This window comes from Oculina patagonica, chromosome 12, assembly GCF_052425735.1.
Source record: "Oculina patagonica isolate OP01 chromosome 12, crgOcupat, whole genome shotgun sequence".
Lineage (NCBI taxonomy): Eukaryota > Metazoa > Cnidaria > Anthozoa > Scleractinia > Oculinidae > Oculina > Oculina patagonica.
Window position 1 is genome coordinate 10,248,812 of NC_135769.1, and position 27,673 is coordinate 10,276,484.

Here is a 27,673-nt window from a genome sequence, read left to right on the forward strand (position 1 = left end):
GCTTGTATTTATGACGTTGCCATGGCATATACCGTGGGCACATGGTTGACATATCAAAATTTCCGCAAAGGATGAATGAACAGCTACCGAAAGTTTCAGCATTGTAGGGTATATGCGTTTTTTCAAAATTCGGAAAAAACCTTACGGGGTGGTGGCATCCACCCCCCCCCCCCCCCCCTTGTACGTCCGAGGGTTAAGCAGGAGAGTCTGGTCAGAGCGGAGCTTCCGCACACGCATTTGGCGCTCGCGAACGGCGCCCCACACCTAAGGAAATTTGGTAAACCCATCTAAAACCCAGCTGAATCAACACAGCTGAATAAGCTTTGGTTGTTACTTGATTGTACGCCCGGTCGTACGTGCGTCTGTACGCACATGTAGGGTTGGGTGTTGTGTATGCACACTCAAATCAAAAACACGTTTTGGCATCATCATGAGGCATCATCGACTAAATTCAAAGTTTCATAAAGGGCAAGGAAACTAAGTGTTCCCACGTGATCGTCCGCCCGATCGTATGAACGACCGTGCAAAAAAGGCATCATAGAGTAAATTCAAAGTTTAATAAAGGACAAAATAACTGACTGGAATGCTTCGCTTTTAGGCTTGGCTAAATCGTTCACGAATATTTCTCGACATCATTATGAACTGAGGTAATGCGGTATTACCTGTTCTTTATGTTCTCGAGTAATATTACCTCAAGTTGGACCCAAGCACTCTCTTCTCCGAAGAGGCTCCTTCAATGTAGGGGAAAAGGAAAAAAAAACACTCTGTGGAAGAGAGAGATCCAACCATATGCTAATATATAGATTTAGGCAAGCCTAAAGGCGGAGCTTCCCTTTAATTTATTTAATCTTTGCTGGAGTTACAATGTTTTCATTTTGATAAATATGCGGTCAAAGCTTTTATGTATACACTGGCCCATAGGTGCAAGACAAATATAAATCCATCATAATCTCGAGGCAGAAAAACTAATGGACAAAAAATTAATTAAGAGTTTATTCTCTCCTTTCTAAAGAATAGTAAATATTTTTACGATCCTCTTATCGTTTTGCTTTAATACAACTCATGGCCTAAAAATTAATTAAGAGTTTATTGTCTGCTTTCTAAGAAAAGAAAATAGCAGGCATATTCCCGTCTCACTTTTCTTTCTGTATTTGTCTTAACATCGGCTTACTGAAAAGGATTGCCAGCCACGTACGCAAATTTAAAACTTATCTTTTATTTCTTACCGTGTGCAAAATTTAAACAAATTTAAACGTACACTAAATCATCTCTATTCAGTGTAATTATTCAGTGTAAAAGTGGACTACACTATAAAAGCAAAAAAAAAAAAAATGTTTGAACTACTTTAAAAAATATGAATCAGTTTACATTTTTCACCTCGCGCTCGAGCCTGAGATTGGGTAAACATTTTTCAGAGCAAGTTTATTTAAATAAATTTATTTTTTCGAGCTTTTCTTTTCGTCGTTTAGCACTTCGAAAAGCGCACTTATACTGTATAAATTTCTTCCGCCGAGAAAATGTAGGCTGAAAGTCGGAATAAACTCACAGCAATAAGAAATAAACTCTCACGGCAAGGGTCATTGACGGCCAAAGAAATCAACTTACGGCAATAGGTAACGGTTACCAAGCAAATAAAACCAACTCAGGGGAACAAAAAATGAACTGACATGTAAGCGTAAGCTTAAATTACTACAAGTTACAGTTAAAGCGACTAAAGGGGCAAATAAAGTATATTGCTTATAAGGAAGACCGAACCATAACAGGCCCGTATTACCTCCAGTTCCTTATTTACGGATTGACACAGTTTTCTTTTCGATAAATTTTTACCCAGACCCGCAAAAAGAAATAGCAACTGGACGTGCACAAGGAATCACGCATTTTCCGATCTCACGTCACCTCTTTCTTTATCTACAATTTCACGGAATGTAGGTGATTTTGAGGACACGTGCAGAAATTTACGGTAAGAAAGTTCTGATTCTTCGCTCTTTTTTATACCCTCGGTTTCATTCAGCCTACACAGTGAACACCGCGCAACACATTTCCCCGCGTTTTCATAACATTACTTCGTTTATATCAAACTGAAACGTCCACATCATCCAGTCGATAGAAGATAACGTCAATTGCTCGTTTTACGGTTAAGAAGTGATCGAACGAGAGCCATCGAGCCATATTGTTTTTTTGGCGTAAAGGCTTCGATACATAACACAGCAGTTGGATAATAAACCTCTCAGATATTTTGCTGTGTAGTATCACTGTGTAATTTTACCCCTTGTGTACATTTTGTCTTGTCTTGCGAGCTTTATTTGCTGTTTGTAATTTCCTTACTTTTCTTTAGCCACGCGCGGGCAACCTCGTCCCAGGCCTAATCCGTGCGTACGGGCGTACGTACGTACGGACGTAGGCGACTCCCAAAATTTCTCGGTTCGATAGGATACCATTTGCCTGCCTATGGATGCTCCGCTCGCGCGCCTTCGGCGCGTGGGAGCTCCGCTATTAGCACATTTTAATACTTTTTTTCTTTTGTCATATAAAACGCATATAGTTGTTTTTTTTTTTTTTTTCACTTTAATCTTCTTTATTTTACTTTCCAGCTGTTGTGATGGCCATTGACGAAACTTCGGGGAGGACATTTTATGTAGGGCTTACATTCTTCGATCCAACAACACAAAAGAACTATGCCATGACCGGAAATGGACTGGGACAAGACATTACAGCCACAGTAAGTACCATCTGTTTGTATCTACACGGTATTTCCTCAATAAATGCGCAGGGTGCAAGAAAAACTCGCGGGTGCGCCGCTCGCGCGGGACCCCAAACAAAAAAGCTTGTTCACAGGATGTACTAAAAACCGCTGGTGTTAGCTAAGGCACAACGTACTCCAAAAAAAAACCTGTTAACTCCGTCTTTATGGCTTCTTTTGACGTTTCTATTGACTAAAGGCGAACTTCATATTGTTTTGTTGTTGGTTTTGTCAGTGATTTCGTTAACTTTTGTCCTGAGGTTATCGAAGATGATAATCCCATAATATTCCAAAAATAATCCCCTGAACTTTTCTCAAAGGACATATCGGGGTAGGAGAGGGGAATTATTTTTGGAATGAAAATTTTCGTTTTGGACTGGATAAAACATTTTGGTGCATACAAGAATACCACATAGTAAAACTCTCTAAACATCGAATGCATCAAGTTATCAGTGGTCTGGCTCCTACCTCCCTTTCTTTCTTGCATAAAAAATACTATGCATTTTAACCTCAGGGCTTTCTCCATGCCGCTGCAGTTACCGCAACTCAAAATAGAATATCTAAAGAAATAGTGGAGCAAAACTCTGGAACTCACTTCCTGCGGCAGTTTGCAACTAAGAAACCTTTGTCATCTTTAAGACAAGAATTAATGCGCACATCTTTTAACAAGCTAACATTAGAGGCCAATGCGGGGAACCTTTTCACGTGCAAATGGCATGAAGTGAAGCCCTTTTTAACGAAATTCTTCGCGTAAGCCTACCTTGCATGCTAGTTTCAGTCCATTTGGTAACCGTTGTTTAAATCCACTATTTGCATTTAGGAAATTCAAACTGGAGGAGGCCCTCTTGACCACAAAAGTGCCTTTGAACCTCTCTACTACTGGAGCTACACCATGTTCAGGAACAGATTATATCGCACCTTGTATCTGGGATGCGACAACACTGGAAAAACTACACTGCTGGAGAACTTAGACCCCGACTATCCAAACCCTCAAGCTCTTTTTGTTCTTAACAAATATAACTTGACAGGTTGACATAAAACACGAAAAGTTGACTGCTGGAGGCATTTTTCAAAAAAAAAAATGTATCAGATAGCCGATGAGTACTCGCTGAATCCTTTTTTTTATTATTACTTATTTTTACTCCAGTTAGTTAAAAGAAGAGTACAAGTTATTTTTTTTTAATAAGAGAAAATTAATAAGAACTTAGCATAGAAGTATACATTGTTTAATTAAATGTAGTCCAAATACGGTGTAGTACTTTTTCTCCAATGGAAATGTAACTAGTCTCGCAACGTCGGTTCCCTATAGTTGTTTCAACCATTGGACTTATTGCAACAAGTTAATTTACTTTGTTTAACAGTTACTGTCAAGACTAGGCCCATATGCGAAGTTAAATTTACCCGTTATAAAATAGCATCAATAAACATGTGTACATTGTAACTCTGATGCTTAAATTTGAAAAGGATTTGAACAAGTCGCTTTTTCACAATATGAATATTTAGCACCCGTCAAACGCTTGACTGATTTGCACTAAAATATACATTTCACGATAAAGAGAGAGCAGAGTATTCGACGAAACTTTAAAATTCGTTGTTTTGTAGTATTCAGTACGTTCCTGTACCTTGTACGACTTCTACTCGCTCCGAGCCAAACGCTAGAATAAAACAAAAGTAAATATTTCACACTAAACAGAGAGCAGATAATTGGTATTTCATTTAAACAAGCACCTACATAAATACACTTTCTCCCAGCCAAATAACAAACTTCATTTCATATTTTGCAATTATAGTAACGTAGACATCAAAATAGGGTACGTCTAAATAGTAAAATATTACCTTCAAGTCAATTCCGATCAAAAACCCCAATATTCCACCTTCTACGCACCCGGAACATTAATTCACTTGCAACGTTTCAATATACTCTCCCTCCAACAACCTAACGCTTCACTCCTGTTTTTTTTTTTTCCAAAGACCTACTTTTCCGTCTTCAGAACGCAAAGCAGCACCTACAAAGTTTTTATATCAATCCCACGAAAACAAACCGACATTTCCCTACTAATTTCTTTGGAACAATATCGGCACCCCCTGTGCCCTATTTTAACCTAAGACCAAGCAATTTATTTTTTCCGACTGCAGCTTTATACACAGCATGAAAATGGAGATTTATGGAAAACTAAAGGTGGCTTAAATCTCCTTAAAGTTGGTCATCCACCTTTAAGCAATTATTGAATGTTCTTGAAGGCCCTTAAGAGCACAGGTTTCCTACGGTCAAACATATGTCGGTAAGAGCCCTGTAATGGATTTCGCTCATTCTCTTACCATGGGTAGGTCTCAATATGAAATAAATCACAGTATACTTTGTTTGGCTAAATATCGATTTGTTTTCGAGAAAATCGATAATTCTAAAATCCAGCAAAATTGACGCTTTCGGAGCTCAAAATTTATGCCGAGTTTGTTAGCTTCGCGTCGAAAAATAAAGCACTCTGGAAGAAAAATACCTATTTAATATCGAAGAATAACATCAAATTAGTACGTCGAAAGCAATTTCTCTCTTAAAGTCCTTTTATTTACAAAATATAATTAAGTTTATTCGACACACTTTTGATTTAATTCAAAATAGGTCAAACTTATCGCTTTATTTAAGTATGAGCGAAGCGAAATAAATGGCCGAAAATTTGGTATAGACAGATAAATGATTTTCTTTTCGATACTAAAAGGATTTCCTAGGGTGATTTAGTGCGATGCTTTCAGATCTCAAAGTTGCTTAAAATTCGTTAATTTAACCGACCGTGACATTTTGATCTTATCAACATTATGTAAACATTCCACGCAAAGGTTAATTTTCCCCATGTGAACTTCAACTGAGTAAAATAAAAACATAGACTTGCTTACCGTGGTGTTCGCTGATACATTGTAAATCCTGTTTTCCTCATTTACGACAAAACCTAAGCCCTCGGCGAAGCTGTTATCCAATTTTCTTGACGCGCCATTTGTAACTGATTTCCACGTCTTGAAGTGACAGTTATTTTCTATGCATTCTTGAAAACAGTCCTGAGTCTTAACTGATCAGTGTAAACAGGAATACGAAGTACTTTGCTTTAAATCAACTTAAAGCTTAGCAGCAGTGGTAGATAAATCGATACGGCCGGCGAATCTTCGTTTCGAAAACCGCCATTTGAGATTTGTCGGCCCTTTGTCCTGCGGTATGCAGATAATTAATTCACACTTGAGTAACTTCCGGCACATGAAATCGACAACCACCGTGACCAGATAGCACCCTCCTTTTCGAAATATTGGTCGAGGCACTATTTTTATCATTTTAACATAAGCTCTCAATGAAAAACTTTTGGGCTGAACTTGTAATAAAGTTTCACTTCAGTTAGCCACAATTCGAGAGAGTTGTTAAATGGTTGCATGAAATCCGGGTGGAAAGTTCTTCTGTTGCGTTGCTTCGCTTTGTTTCATATTTTTTATCCAGTTCTTTTCCTTGTTCAAATTCTTGTCCCTTCTTCAGTGGAAAATTTGAAACGACGTTAAAATCCCTATAAGACGGAGATCTCTTTTAGACGAACTGAGTTGGAGCCGGTCCCGAAGGTACCCGTTTCAGAGAGAGTTGGCTGTACACAAAACCTTAGATGGCGTCGTTGGATCCGTCTCCCGTGAATGTTAGTTAAAAATATATATTCCGCTGTGTAGTCTAGCCTGTAAACAAGCTCTCCTTCTTTCTCCTGTGGAGGATTGGGCGAAATAAAAGCGGGAAGGAAAGGTGGGAAGGGGGTGGGGAAAAAAGGGACCATATATCATGTATATGCAGTTGTAATACCAGTCACGGTAAACAATTTATAAAACGCTGAACATTTATGACTGTTTACACCAAGGTGTATATTGGTGTAAAAATTAAGGAAAGGGTGCTCTTCACTTCATTAGATTAAGCTAGGTGAAGAAAAGTACACGTAATCAGAAGTTTGTGATGGACTTCTGACGTGATGCCATATTTTGTATTTATTTCTGCAAAGTACAACAAAGCATTTATACCAAAGTAGCATTATTAAAAAAAAAATGAGCATAATTACAGTTGAGCATTATATCGGACAAAAAACAAGCATTGTTAGAAGCATAACATTCTCTTTTTACCAGCGTAATTGGAAGGGCCTCTGGTATTCAGTTAGAAAGAACTTGCATTCAAAAGATACCGCGTTCTAGAAACAAGTCACCCCGTTTTGGCTGCTGATATTTTGGAACTTTTGTGTGTTCAAAATACCATATCTCGTTCTAGATATCGTCTGATATTGAAAATCCCGTTCTAGATCGGGAACCCAAAACCACGACCTCATTGGACGGCACAGAGCCGTTTTTGGGGAATACCCCAGCTTCGACAACTCCTTCCTAATAAAGTTCGCCTATTGAATTGAGAATTAAGGTGATTATAAAGTTATTACTTTATATCTCTTGTTGTTTGGAAACTTGAGTCGTATTATAATTATAACCGTCTTATTTATGAAGGAATAGACTGCGGATAATATTTGAAACTTAAACCGTTTTCCCCTAATAGCTTCCAAATCAACTCAAAAACACACCGGAAAACAGGTTTAAAAACAAAATATTTATATAATGACTATGATATTTAGTACATTTGGGTTCCCTGACGGCGAGGCGCTTGTCCCTCCCCGCAAGCTCTGGCGGGGGGCACCTTCCCTTGTTTACGCCGGACCCCAACAGAATATATACATGGTCATAAAAAAATTATTTTTTAACATTCACGGAAGACGGATCCAACGATAACATCTTAGATTTTGCTTTCACCTGTTTTGCCTTGACCTAATCAAGAACTTGGACAAAGGTAAGAACAAAAAAAAAAAAACTATAAAGCGAAGCAACGCAACAGAAGAACCTTAGACCCGGGAGTTAAAAGCGCTGTCATGCAACTATTTAGCAACTTTCACAAACGGTAGCTACCTGAAGTGAAACTTAATTACATGTTCAGCCCAAAAGTTTTTCATTTAGAGCTTATATTAATATAGCAATAATATGGTGCCTCAACCAATACTATACCAAAACGCAGGGTGCTATCTGGTCACGGCGGTTGTCGATTTCATGTGCCGGAAGTTACGCAAGTGTGAAATACATTATCTGCACACCGCATGACAAAGGGCCGACAAATCTCAGTTTAATTTCGAAAAGAAGATTTGCCGGCCGAATCGATTTATCAACCACTGCTACTGTCCGGAACGTTTCGGTCCGATTTTCGGATAGGATATGCCTTCTAATTACACGGATAGGATAGGCCTTCTGTTTACACGGAGCCGTTCTGGAACCGGTGCGGGATGGAACCAAAACTGGACCTGCTATTTTGCAGGTCAAGTTATGGAACCGTTCCGGACCGGTTCCAGAACCGTCCTGTGTAAGATGGTGCCACGCTTCCGTGTAAACAAAGGCCGATCGGTCCGGTCAGTTCGGAACGGCTCCAGTCCGGTCCCGTGTAAAGTAGCCTAGCTGGTTAGAGTATAAAAATGACCGAAAAAACGGCAAGGACAGGACTAACAGCAGGTGTCCGTTTATGGAGATCTTCAATAAGGGAAGTTGACTCTACAATGTTTTGCCTTAGCCTAATCAAGAATTTGAACAAGGGTAAGAACTGATAAAAAATATGCAGCAAAGCGAAGCAACGCAACAGAAGAATTTCGACCCGGAAGTTAAAAGCGCTCAGCAACCATTTAACAACTCTCTCGAACGGTGGCTTACTGAAGTGAAACTTAAGTACAAGTTCAGCCCAAAAGTTTTTCATTGAGAGCTTATGTTAAAATGATAAAAATAGTGCCTCAACAATCACCAAAAAGCAGGGTGCTTTCTGGTCACGGTGGTTGTCGATTTCATGTGCCGGAAGTTACTCAAGTGTGAATTAATTATCTGCATACCGCAGGACAAAGGGCCGACAAATCTCAAATGGCGGTTTTCGAAACGAAGATTCGCCGGCCGTATCGATTTTATTACTGCTGCTAAGCTTTAAGTTGATTTAAAGCAAAGTACTTCGTATTCTTTTACACTGATCAGTTAAGACTCAGGACTTTTTCAAGAATGCATGGAAAATAACTGTCACTTCAAGACGTGGAAATCAGTTACAAATGGCGCGTCAAGAAAATTGATAACAGCTTCGCCGAGGGCTTAGGTTTTGTCGTAAATGAGGAAAACAGGATTTACAATGTATCAGCGAACACCACGGTAAGCAAGTTATTTTTTATTTTACTCAGTTGAAGTTCACATGGGGAAAATTAACCTTTGCGTGGAATGTTTACATAATGTTGATAAGATCAACAATGTCACGGTCGGTTAAATTAACGAATTTTAAGCAACTTTGAGATCTGAAAGCATCGCACTAAATCATTTCCCTAGGAAATCCTTTTAGTATCGAAAAGAACAATCATTTATCTGTCTAATACCAAATTTTCGGCCATTTATTTCGCTTCGCTCATACTTAAATAAAGCGATAAGTTTGACTATTTTGAATTAAATCAAAAGTTGTCGAATAAATTAATTATATTTTGTAAATAAAAGGACTTTAAGAGCAGAAATTGCTTTCGACGTATAATTTATGTTATTCTTCGATATTAAATAGGTATTTTTCTTCCAGAGTGCTTTATTTTTCGACGCGAAGCTAACAAACTCGGCATAAATTTTGAGCTCCGAAAGCGTCAATTTTGCTGATTTTAGAATTATCGATTTTCTCGAAAACAAATCGATATTTAGCCAAACAAAGTTACTGTGATTTATTTCATATTGAGACCTACCCATAATAAGAGAATGAGCGAAATCCATTACAGGGCTATTGCCAAGAATTTTCATTTTTGTTTGAAATTTGTGCATATGTCCTCTTAAACCCGACAAACCCCTAATTTGGCATTTAAGGAACTTTAAGTCAACTTAAAGTTCTCTTAAAATTTTTTAGTCTCTTGAAGCTATCTTTAAACATGAGTGCAAAACTGGCTTAAAGGTCAGCTTTAAAAAAAATGTAAAGGTTGCGTAAAGCTAAGTAAATTCCAAATTTACGTCAGCTTTACTTCAGCTGAGTAAAGTTATCTTTTCGTGTTGTGATTTAATGCGCTCTCAATTTCCTCTCCCCAACCTACCCTCCCAACAGTATCGCCCGCAGGCTGTCGCCGTCGTTTTTGGCCGAAAGGAGCACAGAAACCGTGACAAAAACAAAAAACATGAAGCTGGCGCTAGCTCCGCCTGCTTAATAATATGAACGGGCCAATACGGGTCAGCATAATTTTCTGAATGAAAACAGTACTTAAAGGCTCTGGGAGACGGCAAAGTTTATATTGCAGGTTAGCAAAAGACGGACCTTTTGTTTGAAGGTTTCTACAGCAACGGTAAGAATAATGATGTTATTCTCTTCTAAATGTACAGATAGACCTTTATTTTAGTTAGTGATGACTGTTTAATGTACAATTTAGGATATTCATATAGTCGAAGCCACCCAATACTGCAGGTACTGCATCCAATATAACTCTGCAACAATCAACATCTTAGTTTATTGTGTATTCTCGCCCACTGATTGTCGGACTTTCAAAATATTCTGTACTCGATTATGGGGCCTAACAATTCAAGTTAGTTTAAGTACGAGATGTAGCTCGGTTGAGGCGATAAAAGCCGCAGTGCGTGTACATATGATTCGCTTGAGTGATGTTGATAAATCAAAGTTCGGGAGTCGGACTCAACACGCGAGTTGTGACTCGCGCCTGCTTTTGCACTCTGTCAGGAAAATTCGGTTAAATAATCAACTTTCCTGCCGTCTCGAGAGCATAGAAGTTATCGGCGAACGTAAAAAGGACGGAAGACCGTGAACGAAGCAAATCCATTTTGTTCATTAAAACCCACAACAACTCTGTTTTCCCGCCATTTATTTGCAACAAATCGGTCACGGATTCTTCACCTCATATCTGCGCGCAACATATAAGTCCAAATGTTTCGGAGTTACACCATTTACCCCAGTAATAAATTCGTATTACAAAGCAGGAACATTCATCAAGATAACGGGCGGTTTATCAAATTAAATGAACCGTAAATGTCGTCACGACTACTGATCAGCCCAACTGACCACCGCGTCGTTGCGTGACGAGACGTTTTCCGTTCACTTTGTTTTTTACATTGCTTTGGAGTAAATCGCACACAATCGAGCTTTTTTTCTATTTTGTCAGCGCGGATGGATACAAGGTATCCAATAGTTGACGCCTCCCCCCCCCCCCCCCCCCCCTCCCTTAAAAAAAAAAATAATAAACAAGAAATATATGAAAACCAAAACGCAACAAAACAATAACATATTTACGACGGAATCCGCCATGAATTCAGTATTAATTTGAAAAATTATGTACCAAAATTATTTACCTCTTATCTCAAACTTTTGTGTTACTGTTTCAAATAACTTATCAAAAGAAGTCATTTCTAACAACACCAAAGAAACATCGAAAACTAATTTCGAAGTTCCACTGTCTCCACTGGATTCCACTGAATCGCTTAAAAGACGATTTTACAAAATAGCAAGGTTCACGTGAGATTTTGCCTACAGTTTACATGGTTCTTGTGAACTTTGAAATTCATTTTCTCAGGCTCTGATAAGAAATCGTTCTTCGTGTTATTATTTAAACCTTTAAAAAGGGTTAAAAATAACGCGAAGTATTCTGGTATTCGATCGCTGTCCAAATAAAATTGATAATACTCGATTTCCTGATGGATTTGCCTTAAATTCACTTTCCGAGAAACGGCGCGGGGTATATTTAACAACGATTCACCGAAGTGGAGGTGGCTACACTGAGGTGAATAGTTTTTTTTTTAGTATATACTAAAACAGTGAGATAATAAAGCCCGAAAAGATGATTTTTGATTAGTTTATTCCTGTCAACGACTACAGTTTTCGCGCGCGAATTGCTCGGAGGTGAATAGTTAACAATTAGACTACGAGCCCGAGTTTTCTATGAGCAAAGCATGTTTTATTAGAAACTCTAAAGGATTGCAGTCCAAAACCTACAATATTGTGCACTTTGAAGACAAAAGTCAAGAAAGTCAAGAAAAATTACCACTTAAAGAGCTACTCGCGCGCGCAACTGTTTTCTCTCGGCGAATAGAAAACAGTGGGAGAACCATGCAATCAGATTCGCAGATTTTCAATAGAACACAGCTGAGTTTCTACTAATTAACAATTAGACGGCAAGCTCGAGGTTTCTACCGGCTGATAGTTGGCGAGGGGCGAAGCCCCGAGCCAACTATCAAAAGCCGGTAGAAACCGAGAGCGAGCCGTCTAATTGTGTTAGCATAACCCACTGACCGATCTATTAAACTCAGAATATCGCTAGAATTGATTTAATGAAGGTTTTGATTGATAAAATTCAGCGAAGACTACGCGCGCGCTCCGAGAGCCTTCTACGGATCGATAGTAGGCACCTGTGTAGCCAATCAGATTGCGCGATTACTAATAGTAGGTCAGTATGGTTATGCTAACAAAGGATATTCGGAGTTTGAGTAGCCAATAATCAGAGCGCGCCAAAAATGCCATCTATTGTCTGAGTACAGTAGAACCATTTTTTTAAAAATAAAAAAGCGTGTCCATTAAGTCAAACCACGGCGATAATATTATTTTAGAACAAATGTCTGTAAATTTTTACTGTCGCTTCGCGAAGTGAACGTCAGGCGTGTAAATTTGTTTTGCCCGAAATAAAACGGTCACGTCACGGTATTCGATGTATTCTTAAGTGTGCGTGTGGACGTAAGGAACTGCTTTAGGAAAAGTACATTTTTTTAATGCAAGCCTGCTTTGTAGTTTTTTTTAGTTCCGTTGGCATATCTGAGCTAGCTTAAACTTGAAAGTATATCGTAATTTTAAGAAGAATTGAAGAACTGCTTACCTAATAGGAACTGTTTGCTAAGGTTAAATTGACGTAGTTGTTGCACTTATTATAATAGTTAATGGATCGTCTTAATGGATCGTTTTGTTGACATTCAAACAACTGAATGTTCACATTCAGTTGTTTCATAGGTGGCTATATTGGAGGGAAACAAGGAAAATGTTTTGCTGCCGGAGTGCGTTAAACTAAGTGTCACGCTTGCCAACAAACTAGTCAACATTACTTACATGGTAGCTAAACTGGGAAACATATGTTCAACTTGCGAAAGCAAAATTTGTGTCCAAAAAGTAAAAATATTTTTTGATTTGAGGCACAAACCTTTTTTGTTTCCGCAACAATGTTTCCGCAACAATGTTTCGTAGTCTAGCCAGGCCTTTAAGGTAATTCCATGTACCACGGTGGAGGTTTGAATTTACATGTACGTCCGAGGGTTTGAATTGAGATATGGGAGAAGCTTGTTTTAAACCAGCTACACCCTGTTAATTTTCCTCTCTTGGTTTAACCTTTTTGCATGTTCATTCGGTTGAAACTGGAGTGTAAAGCTCGCAAAAAATGTTAAGTTAGCGTAAAGCCGATTGAATCCCAAATTTACGCCAACTTTACTTGAGCTTTACACCACAGTAAAGTTATGTTTTCATGCTGTGTTTAGGAAAAACAAAAAAAAGAAGCAAGACTCGCCATGTTGTTGGTTATTGGCTTATTTCTACTCTTCGTTGACCCAGCAATTGGCTGCGCCCAAGTTGAATCTCTGCATAAACGTAAGTAAAACTTATATTATTACCGAAAAGTATTCTTCACAACTCGGGGAATGCCATATGAACTTCAAGTCTCTCGTCCCCTGCCCTGATTCTATGAACACAAAATAATATTGGGCCTTACAATTTTGCTAACCTTGAAAAAAGTATGTGAAGACCGTTTTGAACAACATTTAAAATTAATGTCGTCTTCACATCCTGGGCACAAATCAGGGGAGAGGGTGGTACTTCCTTGATCGTTAAAAATAACAATAACAATCAGATAATGATGATAATGATGATGATGATGATGATGATGATATAAATACAATATGTCTAACTACGAATGTGCACCTCCAACTGGCCACAGATCCAACGGCACCCTCGCTGTCACTCAACACTTTGGAATTCCCGGATGAAGACGTCTTACCAACTGGCTATAACATAACAATTATTTGTATCAGCAATTTTTCAAAGGAAGATACTGGAGACCACAGCAATGCGCAGCCATATTGGATACAATACTATTACAACGGCAACTACAATGACTATTTAGTACAATGTTGTTGTAAAAGAGAAGATTCGAAAGTGTGCAAGTTTTTCATTCAGAATGCCAAAGAGAGCGATTCCGGTAGATATGAGTGCGTGTCGGATAATCGAATGAGATGCACAGAAGATACTCTTGATTTGACATTTAAAGGTTAGTCGTCACACGTTTACGTGCTATTGTTTTAAAGGAGGTGTTTTTCATGCCTACGTCAACATAAATGTAATACTCAACAGTCATTCAAGCATATTTGGTGGTTTTAACAATACTATGAAATTCGTCATCATTTCTTTGCAAAGCTAGTAACAATCTGTGCTGTAGTTTTTCGTAATGTGAGTGGGTTGAATAGAGATACTCTTTAGTTGGCCTAACAGCGATGCTTATCTCTTAAAAACTTAAGTCATAAAGAACGTATTTAGAAGGAGCAGTAATGGCCAGGACGAATTTGTAGGGATTTAATTCAAGAATCGGCCTATATTTCTCGTTTTCTCATAATACAATTTAATGTTATTAACAGTCAGGACTTGACCTTTAACCGCAGAACCTTCACCACCACGTTTTATTATTGATCTTCCAAGTCAGTTAAACATTTCAGCCGGACGTAAGGCCAATCTGAGCTGTAGTTCGTCTGGCGTTCCCCGTCCAGCCATCGCGTGGTTTATGGATGGTCGCCGCTTGCCAATGTCTTTTGTGACAGGAATGAAGGGCTATTCAATGTTAGATTTTGATTCTGTCAGCCTGAACGACGAAGGAGAGTATTGGTGCGAGGCAAACAGCACTGAAGGGTGGAACAGATCCACAACTGTGAAGTTGACAGGTACTTACAGAGTATAATAATATTACTTCTAAACGGTATTTTAATACTGACATACTCATTGTATGGACACCTAGTTAAACTTGATTATTTTTTTCTAAGAAATAAAATGAGCCTGACAGCTCGATTCGAATGACTAAACGAGATTCCGACTTGATTAAGGTGGATTTATAGGGCCATTATCCGCAAGAACAACTTGTTTGTTTCAATGATAACTCTTTTTCCTATTGCCTTTTTAGTACTATGGAAGCCAGTGTTCAGAATCCACCCCCAAACCACGTCTGCCTATCTTAATGCTGGCGTTGCCACAGTAAACCTCTCCTGCGAAGCGAATGGCGTCCCTCGTCCGGTTATTAGCTGGTTAAGAAACAACTCAACAGTTATAAAGGGCACCGTGACTCAAGATGGAGGGATCTCGACGTTGGTACTTGTTTTTACTGAAACAATGGAACAGTTCCAGACATACCAATGTGTTGCTAATAATTCAGTAGGAAGCACACTCTCCAAAGAAGCAAGAGTAACGATCTCAAAAAGAACTCCAAGACTTCCAGGTAACAACTCACACTGATAAATTCCTTTTCAGTGACAAATAAGAAAAAAAAAAAAAAAAAAAAAACGCATGTTTTATTGTTTCAAACAATGTGTTACTGGATAGAATCTGCTGCTCAGCATCACTGCGAGGTAAATTAATTACCAAGGCAAATGAGCGCAGGCTGTCTCTTTCTTTTATATAAATATAATGTATAGATAATTCATCTAGGCAGAAAAGGAGATTTTTCAGAATCAAACTGTACTTATCAAAACCACAGTATTTAGGACGACTATTATCGACATGATGTACACACCAACCTTTTCAACTCAAAATTTATTTCTTAACTGCGTATTGCCGATCTTCAGATATACTGGAACCGGCTTTTTACCTTCATCCTAAAAGTATTTTGGCATCACGTGGTGACAATGTGAAGTTCACTTGTGCTGCCCGGGGCTTTCCGCGTCCTAACATCACGTGGCTTAAGGACGGGGTGACATTTACAGACACAAGTGCTGACATTATTCAAAGCAATCTGAATAAACGTTCAGAGGTAAATTTGAAGATTCTCTCTGTCACTGACAAACATGTTGGGTACTACGCTTGTATGGCAAAGACTGAAAATGCCCAGATTTCATCAAGAGATGCAATGCTTTCTTTAAAGGGTAAGTGCGTTGACCGGTCTTCTGTATGTATACAATTGTAGCTGCTGTTTTTTCCAGACATAGCGCATGTTCGTAGTGGTGCATTTATGGTAACATAGCTAGCATAGTATCCGTCTATGTAGCGACCGGACATTAATGACAAGGTAATATAAATAAATGACCATGCGATGTTAAATGTATGCGTTAAAGCTGAATACAGAACTGCAAACAGCTGCCGGCTACATTGCTCGAGTGCTTTTCTTGTTCCCACAGCATTACATGGCACCTAACATATTCACGAGTCTGTAGAAACGATTGTTTCTACAGTTAAATAGATGTAGGAACATTAACTACAATTTGTTTCAATAAATGTTTAATAAGTGTTCCTGGATTTCATAGATAGTTGTTTTAAAAACAGACCTTTCGGGGAAACCCCTTCATCAGTGTAAATATGTGTCTTGCGTGCGTGTAGTTTAAAAATAAACAGAGCGCGAGATTGTGCGCGCGCTTAGCGCACTTTGACAAAAATTTTAATGAACATCAGAATATTTGAATATTTTTGTACAAATGTGAATTTAGAATTTTAAGTCAATGTTCATGCCTTTAGGTGCTAGGGTCTTGTAAGTGAAAATCGTCCTCATCTCCTCCCTTCGTCTTTGGGCCGCCGGTCCAGCAACTTACTTAATAACAGATATTGACATGTCGTGGATGGAATTGTGGCTCCCTTGGCTAAAATGTTCGGCCAGGGGAATCCACCGTTCTGGTACTGTTGGTTGTTGTGGTAACCTTCAACTGAGCGGAGGTGCTCTCCGAACCTGTCTGCAAGCCCACGACCAGTCTCTCCGATGTACATTGCTTAACAACGGCAGCATGTGATGGTGTCCTTTCGGGTGCACAACTCCGTTCGCCTGGTTGATGTTTTCTGTTTGTCCGGTGAATGCACATGTCCGACATCTAGGTCGCTGACAGGGAAAGGTCCCGGCTTGCTCTTGTTGAGGAATTAGGGAGAAGGTGCTACGAACCAGGATGTCTTGAAGGTTAGTATCCCGCCGGTAAACGCACATGGGCGTGGTCGTGAAGATGTTCTTTGTTCGAGGGTCGTCGGTCAAAATACTTAAGTCAACCAGGCGAACGGAGTTGTGCACCCGAAAGGAGACCACACCTGCAGTACGACCGGAGTCATTTACGCCATCACATGCTGCCGTTGTTAAGCAATGTACATCGGAGAGACTGTTCGTAGGCTTGCAGACAGGTTCGGAGAGCACCTCCGCTCAGTTAAAGGGTAACCACAACAACCAACAGTACCAGAACGGTGGATTCCCGTGGCCGAACATTTTAGCCAAGGGAGCCACAATTCCATCCACGACATGTCAATATCTGTTATTAAGTAAGTTGCTGGACCGGCGGCCCAAAGACGAAGGGAGGAGATGAGGACGATTTTCACTTACTAGACCCTAGCACCTAAAGGCATGAACATTGACTTAAAATTCTAAATTCACATTTGTACAAAAATATTCAAATATTCTGATGTTCATTTAAATTTTTGTCAATGTGCGCTAAGCGCGCGCAATCTCGCGCTCTGTTTATTTTTAAACTACGCGCACGCATGACATTTAACGTAAGCTTAAGCGCTTCATATAAGACATCATATTTACCCTGATGAAGGGATTTCCCCGAAACGTCTGTTTTTAAAACAACTATCTATGCACTCCAAGAACACTTATTGAACATTTATTGTAACTATTGAGTGCTACGCAGCAAAACTATTTTTATGTGACTAGAATTTGTTTATTTGTCAGGAAACGTCCAATCTACAGCAGATGGGACGGGCACTACCAAGCAAGTGTCTAAAGCTGTCTGGGTTTCTATAGGCATTGGAGTGGTACTTCTTATTGTTATTATTGTCCTGGTTGGTCTCAAACAGAAGAGAAGAAAGAGAACTAAATACCACATCAACAAGGAGGTAAGATTTTAGAATTTGGTTGCATGGGAATTTAAGGACGTTCGCGCGAAAAAAAATTGGGATGACCGAATTCGTTTCCGAGATACGATACCTTAAAGAAGGCGCGTATTTGAATAAATTTGACTTCATCACTCGATATGAATTGATGCAGGCCAACTATTGAACAAAAATATTTCGCTTTCGAGGTCCCTTAAGGTAAATCGCGTCTTTAAGAACTGCATTTGCCAACATTCAATACTGCAAATGTGACTGATTTGGTCTTGCGCGAAAAGGGAATATACCCCCCAAAAAGTGGACGTCACCGATCATTTAAGAGAGGAAACTACAAGCGCAGTTAACGCAGCGGATGCCTACCCTATATGCGTTTCTCAGCACGCGCGCTTTCATACATGACGTGGCGTGACGTTGCGACTTGAATTACGTGCGCAGTAAGGGTGTGCATAAACAAACGCGCGAACATCCTTAAGCTCGTGAGATGAGACTTCATCTTTGTCGTATGACACACAGTCTCATCCCTATGCAGACGGGGGCTGACCTCTCCTTCCCCTCTCCGTCTCGTCGTGAAAGACCAAAAATTTCCAGGTCTGAAAAAAGTTATTAGAAAAAAGGGGGTCGTACGCTTTTCTAGTAGGGCCGTGCGGCTTTTTATAGCCCTGCTAGAGCGAGGCGTACGGCCCTATACGGGACTTTTTTCATATGGTTTTCAAGGAAATTGGGCGCGGGACCGTACGGGTCATATGATAAATTCAATTTATGAGCCTGGGTCACTGCTAGATTTATAACAAATTCCCTCTTCTTTATATTTCTTGACGAAAGGAAATTGGTAGGCGGAAAGAAAGCAACGGTGCTGTATATCTTCGTGGTATTCTAATAAACAAAAAAGTTGGAGAACAAAATATTGGTTTCTGGATATTTCAAATCTAGTTTGAAATAATTTTTAACAACAAAAGGAACACCCCTCTAAAGGTCGGGACACACTAGGCGACACGTCGCTGCAACGGCGCGGCGACATGTTGCTGCGACAAACCAGTCGCTGCGACAAGCTGCGATATGTCGCACGAATTCAAACCGGTTTGAATTCGTGCGACATATCGCAGCGACAAAATGAGCGATAGCAGCGTTGTCGCAGCGTGTGTACACGTCTGCGACAAATCGCTGCGAATTAAATTAACCAATGAGAGAGCGTCATGTATTTTCGCTGTATTGAATTGGAAAACTAGTTCACATTCCCACCCTTCCAAATTCGCTGTTCTTGCACCGAACAAACACCTTGTCGTAGCGACTTGTTTTTAAGCAGTACGCAGCGAGCGACTCGTCGCAGCGACCTATCGCAGCGACTTGTCGCATAGTGTGTCCCGACCTTAACAATCCCCCAACCTTAAAGAGAAATTTGACAACCCTTTTCTTCATTTGTGAGCTCCTGTCAGTTTCACTGTTACTATCAAGAGAATAATCTCTCGCAATTTTTAAACCAGCTGTATCAAGTCCAACAAGAATTTACCCAGCCGCAAATTGAGAATGGCAAGGAAACAATTAAACAGTTGAGAAACAGCCAATCCACTCTAATTGTTAATGCTGAAGATGACTTGCAATGTGTTATGTACGAAGATGAGGTCATCGATAACGAGAAGTACTTACAAGGCATGGCAGTTGACAGAAATTGGGAAATTCCTCGAGAAAGGCTGGTAATAACAGATGAGAAACTTGGCGTAGGAGAGTTTGGAACTGTTAATAAAGGAATATACTTAAGAACAGATGGAAATAAACTTCCAGTGGCGGTGAAAAGGCTCAAAGGTTTGTAATGTGTCCTTTAACTTAACTTACTTCTTAATAAAATGAAAGTCTCCCCTTCAAGCCATTTAAAACAAACAAAATACCGCAGAATCCGCCTCTATGTACGTCAAAGAAATATAAAGGAACGTTTCTGTTTCACATATATAGACCTGTATAAAATGGCCTTGCTCTCCACGCTTGCCCCTTTAGGTTAAAACATCCGCCAGATTCCCGTTGGGGACAAAAATGTTCATTTTTGTCGATACCCTGCAAGTGACAACAAAAATTGCATTTTTCTTAACTTTTCTTTCGCAACTATCCTTTTCAAAAATGATATTTAAAGTTAGCACAAAAAATGAATTAACGCCTAGACGCATGTAAATAATTTTTGTCATGTCAGAAAGACATTTACATACCTCCTGTTTTTAAATTTCAACAGACAACATGGACCAACAGCAACGACTGGCACTAATCAAAGAGTTGGAGACACTTATCCACGTCGGTCGCCATCCGAACATCGTGAGTTTGGTCGGTGCATGTACATTTGAAGGTACTGCAAGAAGTATTATTGATCTTTAATATATTCATATCACTGCATGTCGCTAACCACATGCAGACTATTGATTTCAGCTTTGATTTGCTTTCCAGTTGCGTCGGATTTTGCAGTAATTAACTTGTTACAGGCGTTCGATTAGTTGGCGCGCAGCACAAAGAACGTGGAGTAAAAGAAAACAACGTTCGATACTTTCAGGATAACGCGCTTACCCCATAAACCAAACAACTGGAACCGGTTACTATAAATTTTGAACATACATAAATCACGTCATGATCAGACGGATATTTTTTAATTAATCTACGAACACGCGTTTGATAAGAGATATGAAGTGGCTGGCGAGGTGTTTATCCACAGGTTTTTTGTAATCTTCTGATCTATTTTCCATGAAGGCTGGGTGCAATACGTGTTTAATAAAATATGCAATGAAATATTTCTAATGATAAGAATACGTTGTTCAGTAATGCCTAAGCAAAACGTTGTAATATGTCGATCATGAGCTGTAAAGAATTACTACTCTAAGATGACAAGTGTTTAAATTGAGTAACGTAACTTGATGTTTTAGAGCCCCTGTGTGTCATTATTGAGTTTGTTTCTGGTGGAAGTCTTGATAAGTTGCTCCGAATAAGCCGCGTTCAGGCCCAAAAGGACGGTGCAACATATGCCAACATATGGTCGAGACTGACCGAGAGGGAACTGTTAAGGATCGCTTCAGACATTGCAAGTGGCATGCGACACTTGGAAAGTAAACAGGTACGTTAAAACATTGGATAACCATTAAAAAAAAAAAAAACTATACGATAATCCTAAAAATAACCTTTCGTGCATGATATTCCAAAAGGGATGGATTAGTCAAAATTTGATCAGAAATGCTGGCGTTAGATTTTCATATGAACTCTTACATGCCGTCTTTTTATGGAGTTTGCGCCATACCAAACCATTTCCTATGGAGCAGTTTTCAACTGAAAGCAAACTTTCTCAACACTGAAGTGATTACTGCTCTATTGTAATAAACAACAACAATCATATGTCTAGAAGTACTTCAATACAATTCTGCTAGGTATAAATTAGCAAGCAAACAAACATACAAGGAAACAAACAACAACATCCACAACTGCAACAGCAGCAACAACAAAAACAGCATTGAAACAGATAATGTAATAAAAACAGAGATTTTAATTTCCGCTGCATGGTCATATCGTTTAAAAATTCGGTAATAACCTTAATTATTTTTTTTTTGTGTGCGCAAAGTGCATTCATCGAGACTTGGCTTGTAGAAATGTTCTCGTGGGAATTGGACTGGTAGCGAAGGTGGCTGATTTCGGAATGGCACGTGACATATCTACAGATGGTCAATACATCAAGACAACCGAGGTACGTTTTACCCTTATTGTCGCTACTCCTGATTAGTTATTGGCGATGGCTGGATAATAGTGGCATCAATTTGTGGAATCTCCCAAAAAAACATAAACAACTTATTTAGTTGTCATTTCAGTAGACCGTCGTTGGTCTTTGCTTCAAGCTAATCAGATATCTCACGAGTTCGTTTGGTTCTGTGGTGCCAGAAATTATGCGAACTGTACGAAAACAATAGTGTTAAATCGCTGGTACCCAGTATATACCTGGGTGAAGAGAGGCATTGTAAGAGTTTCTTCTTAAGGAAATGCAACACAATGAATCCAGCCAGCTTTCGGATGGCGACCTCCTGATTCAGAGATCAACGCAATAACCTTATTCATCCAACCATCGTATCTTTCGATAAGGTATCTCCATTTTCAAATTAGGGACGAATTCCATGGCTCTGGATGTCAATGGAGGCTTTAAGAGGAACTAATACGGCCAAAGGAGACGTGTGAGTTTTTTTTCCTGTATTTTATTTATATCTTGTGTCAGCTTAGATGAGTCCTTGTAATAGAGGGTTAAGCCTTATTCCGTTGTATAAACAGATTCGCTTTAGTGTTTGATTTAATAACATCTCTTGTCTTCTTCACTCCTGAGAGTGAAAGGGTATCGGGGATACAAAAAAAGTCAAGTCTACGCTTATATATATCTTGTTTTTTGCATCTTTTGCAAGTACAGTGTTCGTGACAAGAGTTTAAAGAATCAAAATCCCTTGCGACAGGTTAGGGTGTGTCGGGGGCTAAGTACCCAAAATGTTCCCTGGACATCATATAAAATACCAAAATTTGGAAAAAGGCACAGTATACTTTATACTCAGATTACAAATTCTAAAACTTTTATAAGGCAGCTTATGTATGTTACTAGCTTAATTCGTCATATTTATTTTGCATATTTGTTCTTTATTCACGTCCTGGCAGGTGGTCATTTGGAGTTGTTCTTTGGGAGATAGTTACTCTTGGTAAGTTCATACTCATTTCAAATACTGTTTTTTATAACTTTGACCGAACGACAAAAGAAAATGGGGTTGATTATGTCAAATACCTGATCCATGGGCTCATTTTGCCTCTGATCAACAGGTGAGCTGCCGTATAAGAATGTGAAAGGCGTCGTCGAGCTTCATGACATGCTGCAGGACGGCGTGAGGTTGCAGAAACCACCACATTGTTCTGATGAGCTGTAAGTACAGCAAATTGAAAATGCCATTTACCAGAACTTGAAACAATTTAAGCCCCGAGTGACGCCATTATGGCCTTTGAAATTTGTAGCGGTGTTCCAACGACTCGTGGGGCCGCAGAGCGGTGCCCCATAACCATAGAAATAGGAGAATCATACATGCACAGAAAGAGAAGAACCATGCCTTCTATTTTATGGTCATCATTGCTAGGGGAATAGTTTGCAGGCGCGTGCACCCTACGTACGACGACGGCGATGATATCGCACAACATGGATGCCATACTCCAGAAATAAGTTAACATAAGCGTCAGCTTACATCTTTGATATTGGACATCATGGTCATTTAAAAGCTGTCAAAACAAAGTATCCGATAAAAAGTATAGCATGACCATTTTAAGGGCTAGATCACGTGTTTGATGAAAATAGCCGCTGACCAGGTAATTGTTATTTCATTGGATCGTGGGCTAAAGTCCCTTTTTTCAGTCAATGGTCAGTAAATTCAGATTAAACAGATTAAAAGAAAAAGCAAAGCAAATAACAGAAGAGTTTCGCTTTTAGACTTGGCTTAATCTAATTAATGTGTCTTTGTAGTTATAACATCATGTTGCGATGCTGGGAGAAGTCTCCTGATGATCGTCCAAACTTTGGAGACCTTCATGAAATGCTTAAGGATATACTACAAGAGAAAGGGGTAAGGTGCTTAATGAACTTAATATGATTTTACCATTTCATAAACTGCTGTTTAAGTTCTAGATGAATAGTCATTCGTCATTCGGATACCAACGATGGGGTAGAAGTCAGAAATCGTGAAAATGACCCTATCGAAATAAATTATGGTTTTGCTACTGAAGAGAGGTGTGCCAGGTACAACTAAACTATATTTTTGCGATGCTAGTTCTTTGACCAAATTGAAGGATTGAGTAGTAAAAGGGGTTACCCTACGGAGCACTTAATATTCAAAATGGATTTCACCAACCTCGTTCCCAGGGCCTCTCTTCCTTTCTTCAGAGGAAAATAGCGGAAATTGACACAAATCAAGCCAGAACCCTTAAAGAAAGTAAAATAAAAACAAATTGTATCATTGTTGCTTTAAAGAACTGAAAAATAATGAAATATGCCAAAAAAGAAAAAGGATGAATAAAAAAGCTGAGAGCAAACAAGTAAATTTTCACAGCATTTATTTAACACATTGGATGGTTGCTTGTTTACACATTACATCATGAGCAAAAAAAAACATTATTACAAGGTCTAAAAAGTAGAATCGATTGGCTTTTAACTCATAAATACAAGTATCTTGAGGTAACAATGCCGGTTTCTCTCTGATTGCCTCATCTTGATCTTTCGTGAACCATCTCTATCAATGTAGCCAATGGAATTCTTGAGAATATGGTTGCCAGGGTGGTGTTCTTGGCAAGACTGCCTAAGCTTTTCTTTTTGGTGATCTTTTCTTTCTTTTTGTTTAGTGTTGATTGAGCCTTTCTAGCTTTTAACTTGGTATTTCTTCTAATAGTTGTATCAGTCTGAACCGTTTCTTCAATAAGTACAGGGTTTTCGCTTGGTATGCTTTCAATCACGTGTTCTCTGTTGTCGTCTCCTTTTCCCAAGTTGGGAATATCGGGTGAGGATGCCGTTGAAGATACGCTTTCTGCCTTTACTCTTTCCATCGCTGAGATGCAAGTAATGCGATATGTCAATTTTCGGTAGATTTTATATCCACTTTATGGTTAATTTCCCTTACAAATGAACATGAGTAACTCGGTAAAAATAACTTTGCTCAAAATGAGTCACTCACATCTATAAGTCAGATCGCAACAAACCAACGTGTTCATTTTAAGACGGACGATTGACGAGTGTGCTTAGCGTATGGGTTATTTTTGTCAATTTTGTCACAAATCATTTAGCCGAAGTTTTAACAGAAATCGCCACGAGAAGAAAGGTTGCTTGAAACGCTTTGAGGAAAACACTAATCAGAATTCAATGGGTAAAGATTCACCAGACGTTTTTGATGATGTGGAGACAGAGGAAGAAGAATATGACCACAACGAAGACGAACAAGAAGAGGATGATGAAGATGTGGAAGAGGATGATGGTGATGATGAGGAATCCAGCATTGAAAGTGACGAAGAAAATTGCGAAAGACCTTGGAAAAAGCTGCGTCTAGAAGTTATCGATGATCTGAGTTCAAATTATGATGAACAAGTAGAACGATACCAGGAAGAGGGGTCGTCTAAAAACGTGGCCGAGGCCAAGGCCTCTAATTTTCTATAACCTTCATATAGAAAAAAAGTTACGAGGCTTGTATCTGCATTAACTAAAGTGGATTCGTCATCTCAAATCTGATCGTATACACAAAGAGGTCATAGCAACTCTACGTCGCTACATGGACGACGATGACATGGATTTTTAGGAAGCCGCGGAAGCAGCTGTGAATAAACGGAAGTTTTTATTGAACAGAGTTTTTGAGCCAATAGAAGTACCGGACGAATCGCCCGACGAAGAGGCTGACGACGTCAGGAGACATCCACTAGCAAAATGATAGAAAAGAAAACAAAAACCCCTCCTGAAAGTTGACATGGGAACGCAAAATGAATCACGCAGGCTATAAGACAATGACGCGAGCTAAAGTGAAACATGTTAATGTATTGTTGTGCAAAATAAATAAAGCAATATTAATATGATATTGTCGTTTGCGTGTCTACCATCAGTTTCTTGGCATTTACGCTTGCCGTTTGCACAAAGTTAACTACTCCAAGTTACCCTTGAACTTATTTAGAGTCACCCTGAGCTACTCCAAGGATACCAAGTTTGCGAGTAACCAAGAGGAACAGATTAGTGCCGATAATTCGCATTGCTACTTACAAGTCAGCGGATACTACCAATCTACTTGGACCCAATACTCCTGTTGTAGAAGTTTATAGCACGGACATTTTGCAGCCACTTTTTTTTTTAGCAAGACTCAACTTGCTCACGAGTTACTCTGAGTTAGTCCCAACTTGCTCACGAGTTGCTCATTTTGAGTTGCTCATTTGCTCATTTTGAGTGGCACAGTTGCTCATTTGCTCATTTTGAGTTGCTCATTTGCTCATTTGCTCATTTTGAGTTGCTCATTTGCTCATTTGCTCATTTTGAGTTGCTCATTTGCTCATTTTGAGTTGCTTATTTGCTCATTTGCTCATTTTGAGTTGCTCATTTGCTCATATTTGCTCATTTTGAGTTGCTCATTTGCTCATTTTGAGTTGCTTATTTGCTCATTTTAAGTTGCTCATTTGCTCATTTGCTCATTTTGAGTTGCTCATTTGCTCATTTTGAGTTGCTCATTTGCTCATTTTGAGTGGCTCAGTTGCTCATTTGCTCATTTTGAGTTGCTCATTTGCTCATTCGCTCATTTTGAGTTTTTTCATCATGTGACGTCACAGGCCACAGCTGTTATGACAACCTGTAGCGTGTTGATGGTTTCTGGCCACGACATCACAAATTATACGGTTCAGTGTCTTTTACCCGTTCAATGAGCAAATGAGTAACTCAAAATGAGCAAATGAGCAAATGAGCAACTCAAAATGAGCAAATGAGCAACTCCAAATGAGCAAATGAGCAACTCAAAATGAGCAAATGAGCAACTCAAAATGAGCAACTCAAAATGAGCAACTCCAAATGAGCAAATGAACAAATGAGCAATTCAAAATGAGCAAATGAGCAACTCAAAATGAGCAAATGAGCAAATGAGCAACTCAAAATGAGCAAATGAGCAACTGTGCCACTCAAAATGAGCAAATGAGCAACTCAAAATGAGCAACTCGTGAGCAAGTTGGGACTAACTCAGAGTAACTCGTGAGCAAGTTGAGTCTTGCTAAAAAAAAAGTGGCTGCAAAATGTCCGTGCTATAAACTTCTACAACAGGAGTATTGGGTCCAAGTAGATTGGTAGTATCCGCTGACTTGTAAGTAGCAATGCGAATTATCGGCACTAATCTGTTCCTCTTGGTTACTCGCAAACTTGATATCCTTGGAGTAGCTCAGGGTGACTCTAAATAAGTTCAAGGGTAACTTGGAGTAGTTAACTTTGTGCAAACGGCAAGCGTAAATGCCAAGAAACTGATGGTAGACACGCAAACGACAATATCATATTAATATTGCTTTATTTATTTTGCACAACAATACATTAACATGTTTCACTTTAGCTCGCGTCATTGTCTTATAGCCTGCGTGATTCATTTTGCGTTCCCATGTCAACTTTCAGGAGTGGTTTTTGTTTCCTTTTTCTACCATTTTGCTAGTGGACGTCTCCTGACGTCGTCAGCCTCTTCGTCGGGCGATTCGTCCGGTACTTCTATTGGCTCAAAAACTCTGTTCAATAAAAACTTCCGTTTATTCACAGCTGCTTCCTCGGCTTCCTAAAAATCCATGTCATCGTCGTCCATGAAGCGACGTAGAGTTGCTATGACCTCTTTTTGTTTATGATTAGATTTGAGATGACGAATCCACTTTAGATAATGCAAATACAAGCCTCGAAACTTTTTTCTATATGAAGGTAATTAGAGGCCTTGGCCTCGGCCACGTTTTTAGACGACCCCTCTTCCTGGTATCGTTCTACTTGTTCATCATAATTTGAACTCAGATCATCGATAACTTCTAGACGCAGCTTTTTCCAAGGTCTTTCGCAATTTTCTTCGTCACTTTCAATGCTGGATTCCTCATCATCACCATCATCCTCTTCCACATCTTCATCATCCTCTTCTTGTTCGTCTTCGTTGTGCTCATATTCTTCTTCCTTTGTCTCCACATCATCAAAAACGTCTGGCGAATCTTTACCCATTGAATTCTGATTAGTGTTTTCCTCAAAGCGTTTCAAGCAACCTTTCTTCTCGTGGCGATTTCTGTTAAAACTTCGGCTAAATGATTTGTGA

At 39.3% G+C, this 27,673-nt stretch overlaps 2 protein-coding genes across 4 annotated transcripts in view; both read left to right on the forward strand.

Moving 5' to 3' along the window:
• Positions 1-4,182, forward strand: part of LOC144633291 (uncharacterized) — a 29,123-nt gene extending 24,941 nt beyond the window's left edge. For 2 of the 3 annotated variants that reach the window (XM_078492149.1, XM_078492148.1), the window contains exons 4-5: positions 2,592-2,719; positions 3,561-4,182. In XM_078492149.1, the coding sequence (XP_078348275.1) occupies positions 2,592-2,719; positions 3,561-3,773 (341 nt within the window). In that variant the 3' untranslated portion in view covers positions 3,774-4,182. The remainder of the gene's footprint in view (positions 1-2,591; positions 2,720-3,560) is intronic. The other variant, XM_078492144.1, reaches the window with a different exon arrangement.
• A 5,840-nt stretch (positions 4,183-10,022) lies between these two features.
• Positions 10,023-27,673, forward strand: part of LOC144633243 (fibroblast growth factor receptor 4-like) — a 75,617-nt gene continuing 57,966 nt past the window's right edge. Inside the window, exons 1-15 of the mRNA XM_078492073.1 lie at positions 10,023-10,110; positions 13,289-13,397; positions 13,744-14,073; positions 14,462-14,737; positions 14,974-15,285; positions 15,632-15,928; positions 17,707-17,870; positions 19,346-19,664; positions 20,083-20,193; positions 20,762-20,949; positions 21,448-21,570; positions 21,981-22,048; positions 22,515-22,555; positions 22,674-22,773; positions 23,362-23,461. Coding sequence (XP_078348199.1) covers positions 13,319-13,397; positions 13,744-14,073; positions 14,462-14,737; positions 14,974-15,285; positions 15,632-15,928; positions 17,707-17,870; positions 19,346-19,664; positions 20,083-20,193; positions 20,762-20,949; positions 21,448-21,570; positions 21,981-22,048; positions 22,515-22,555; positions 22,674-22,773; positions 23,362-23,461 — 2,508 coding nt within the window. The 5' untranslated portion in view covers positions 10,023-10,110; positions 13,289-13,318. The remainder of the gene's footprint in view (positions 10,111-13,288; positions 13,398-13,743; positions 14,074-14,461; positions 14,738-14,973; positions 15,286-15,631; positions 15,929-17,706; positions 17,871-19,345; positions 19,665-20,082; positions 20,194-20,761; positions 20,950-21,447; positions 21,571-21,980; positions 22,049-22,514; positions 22,556-22,673; positions 22,774-23,361; positions 23,462-27,673) is intronic.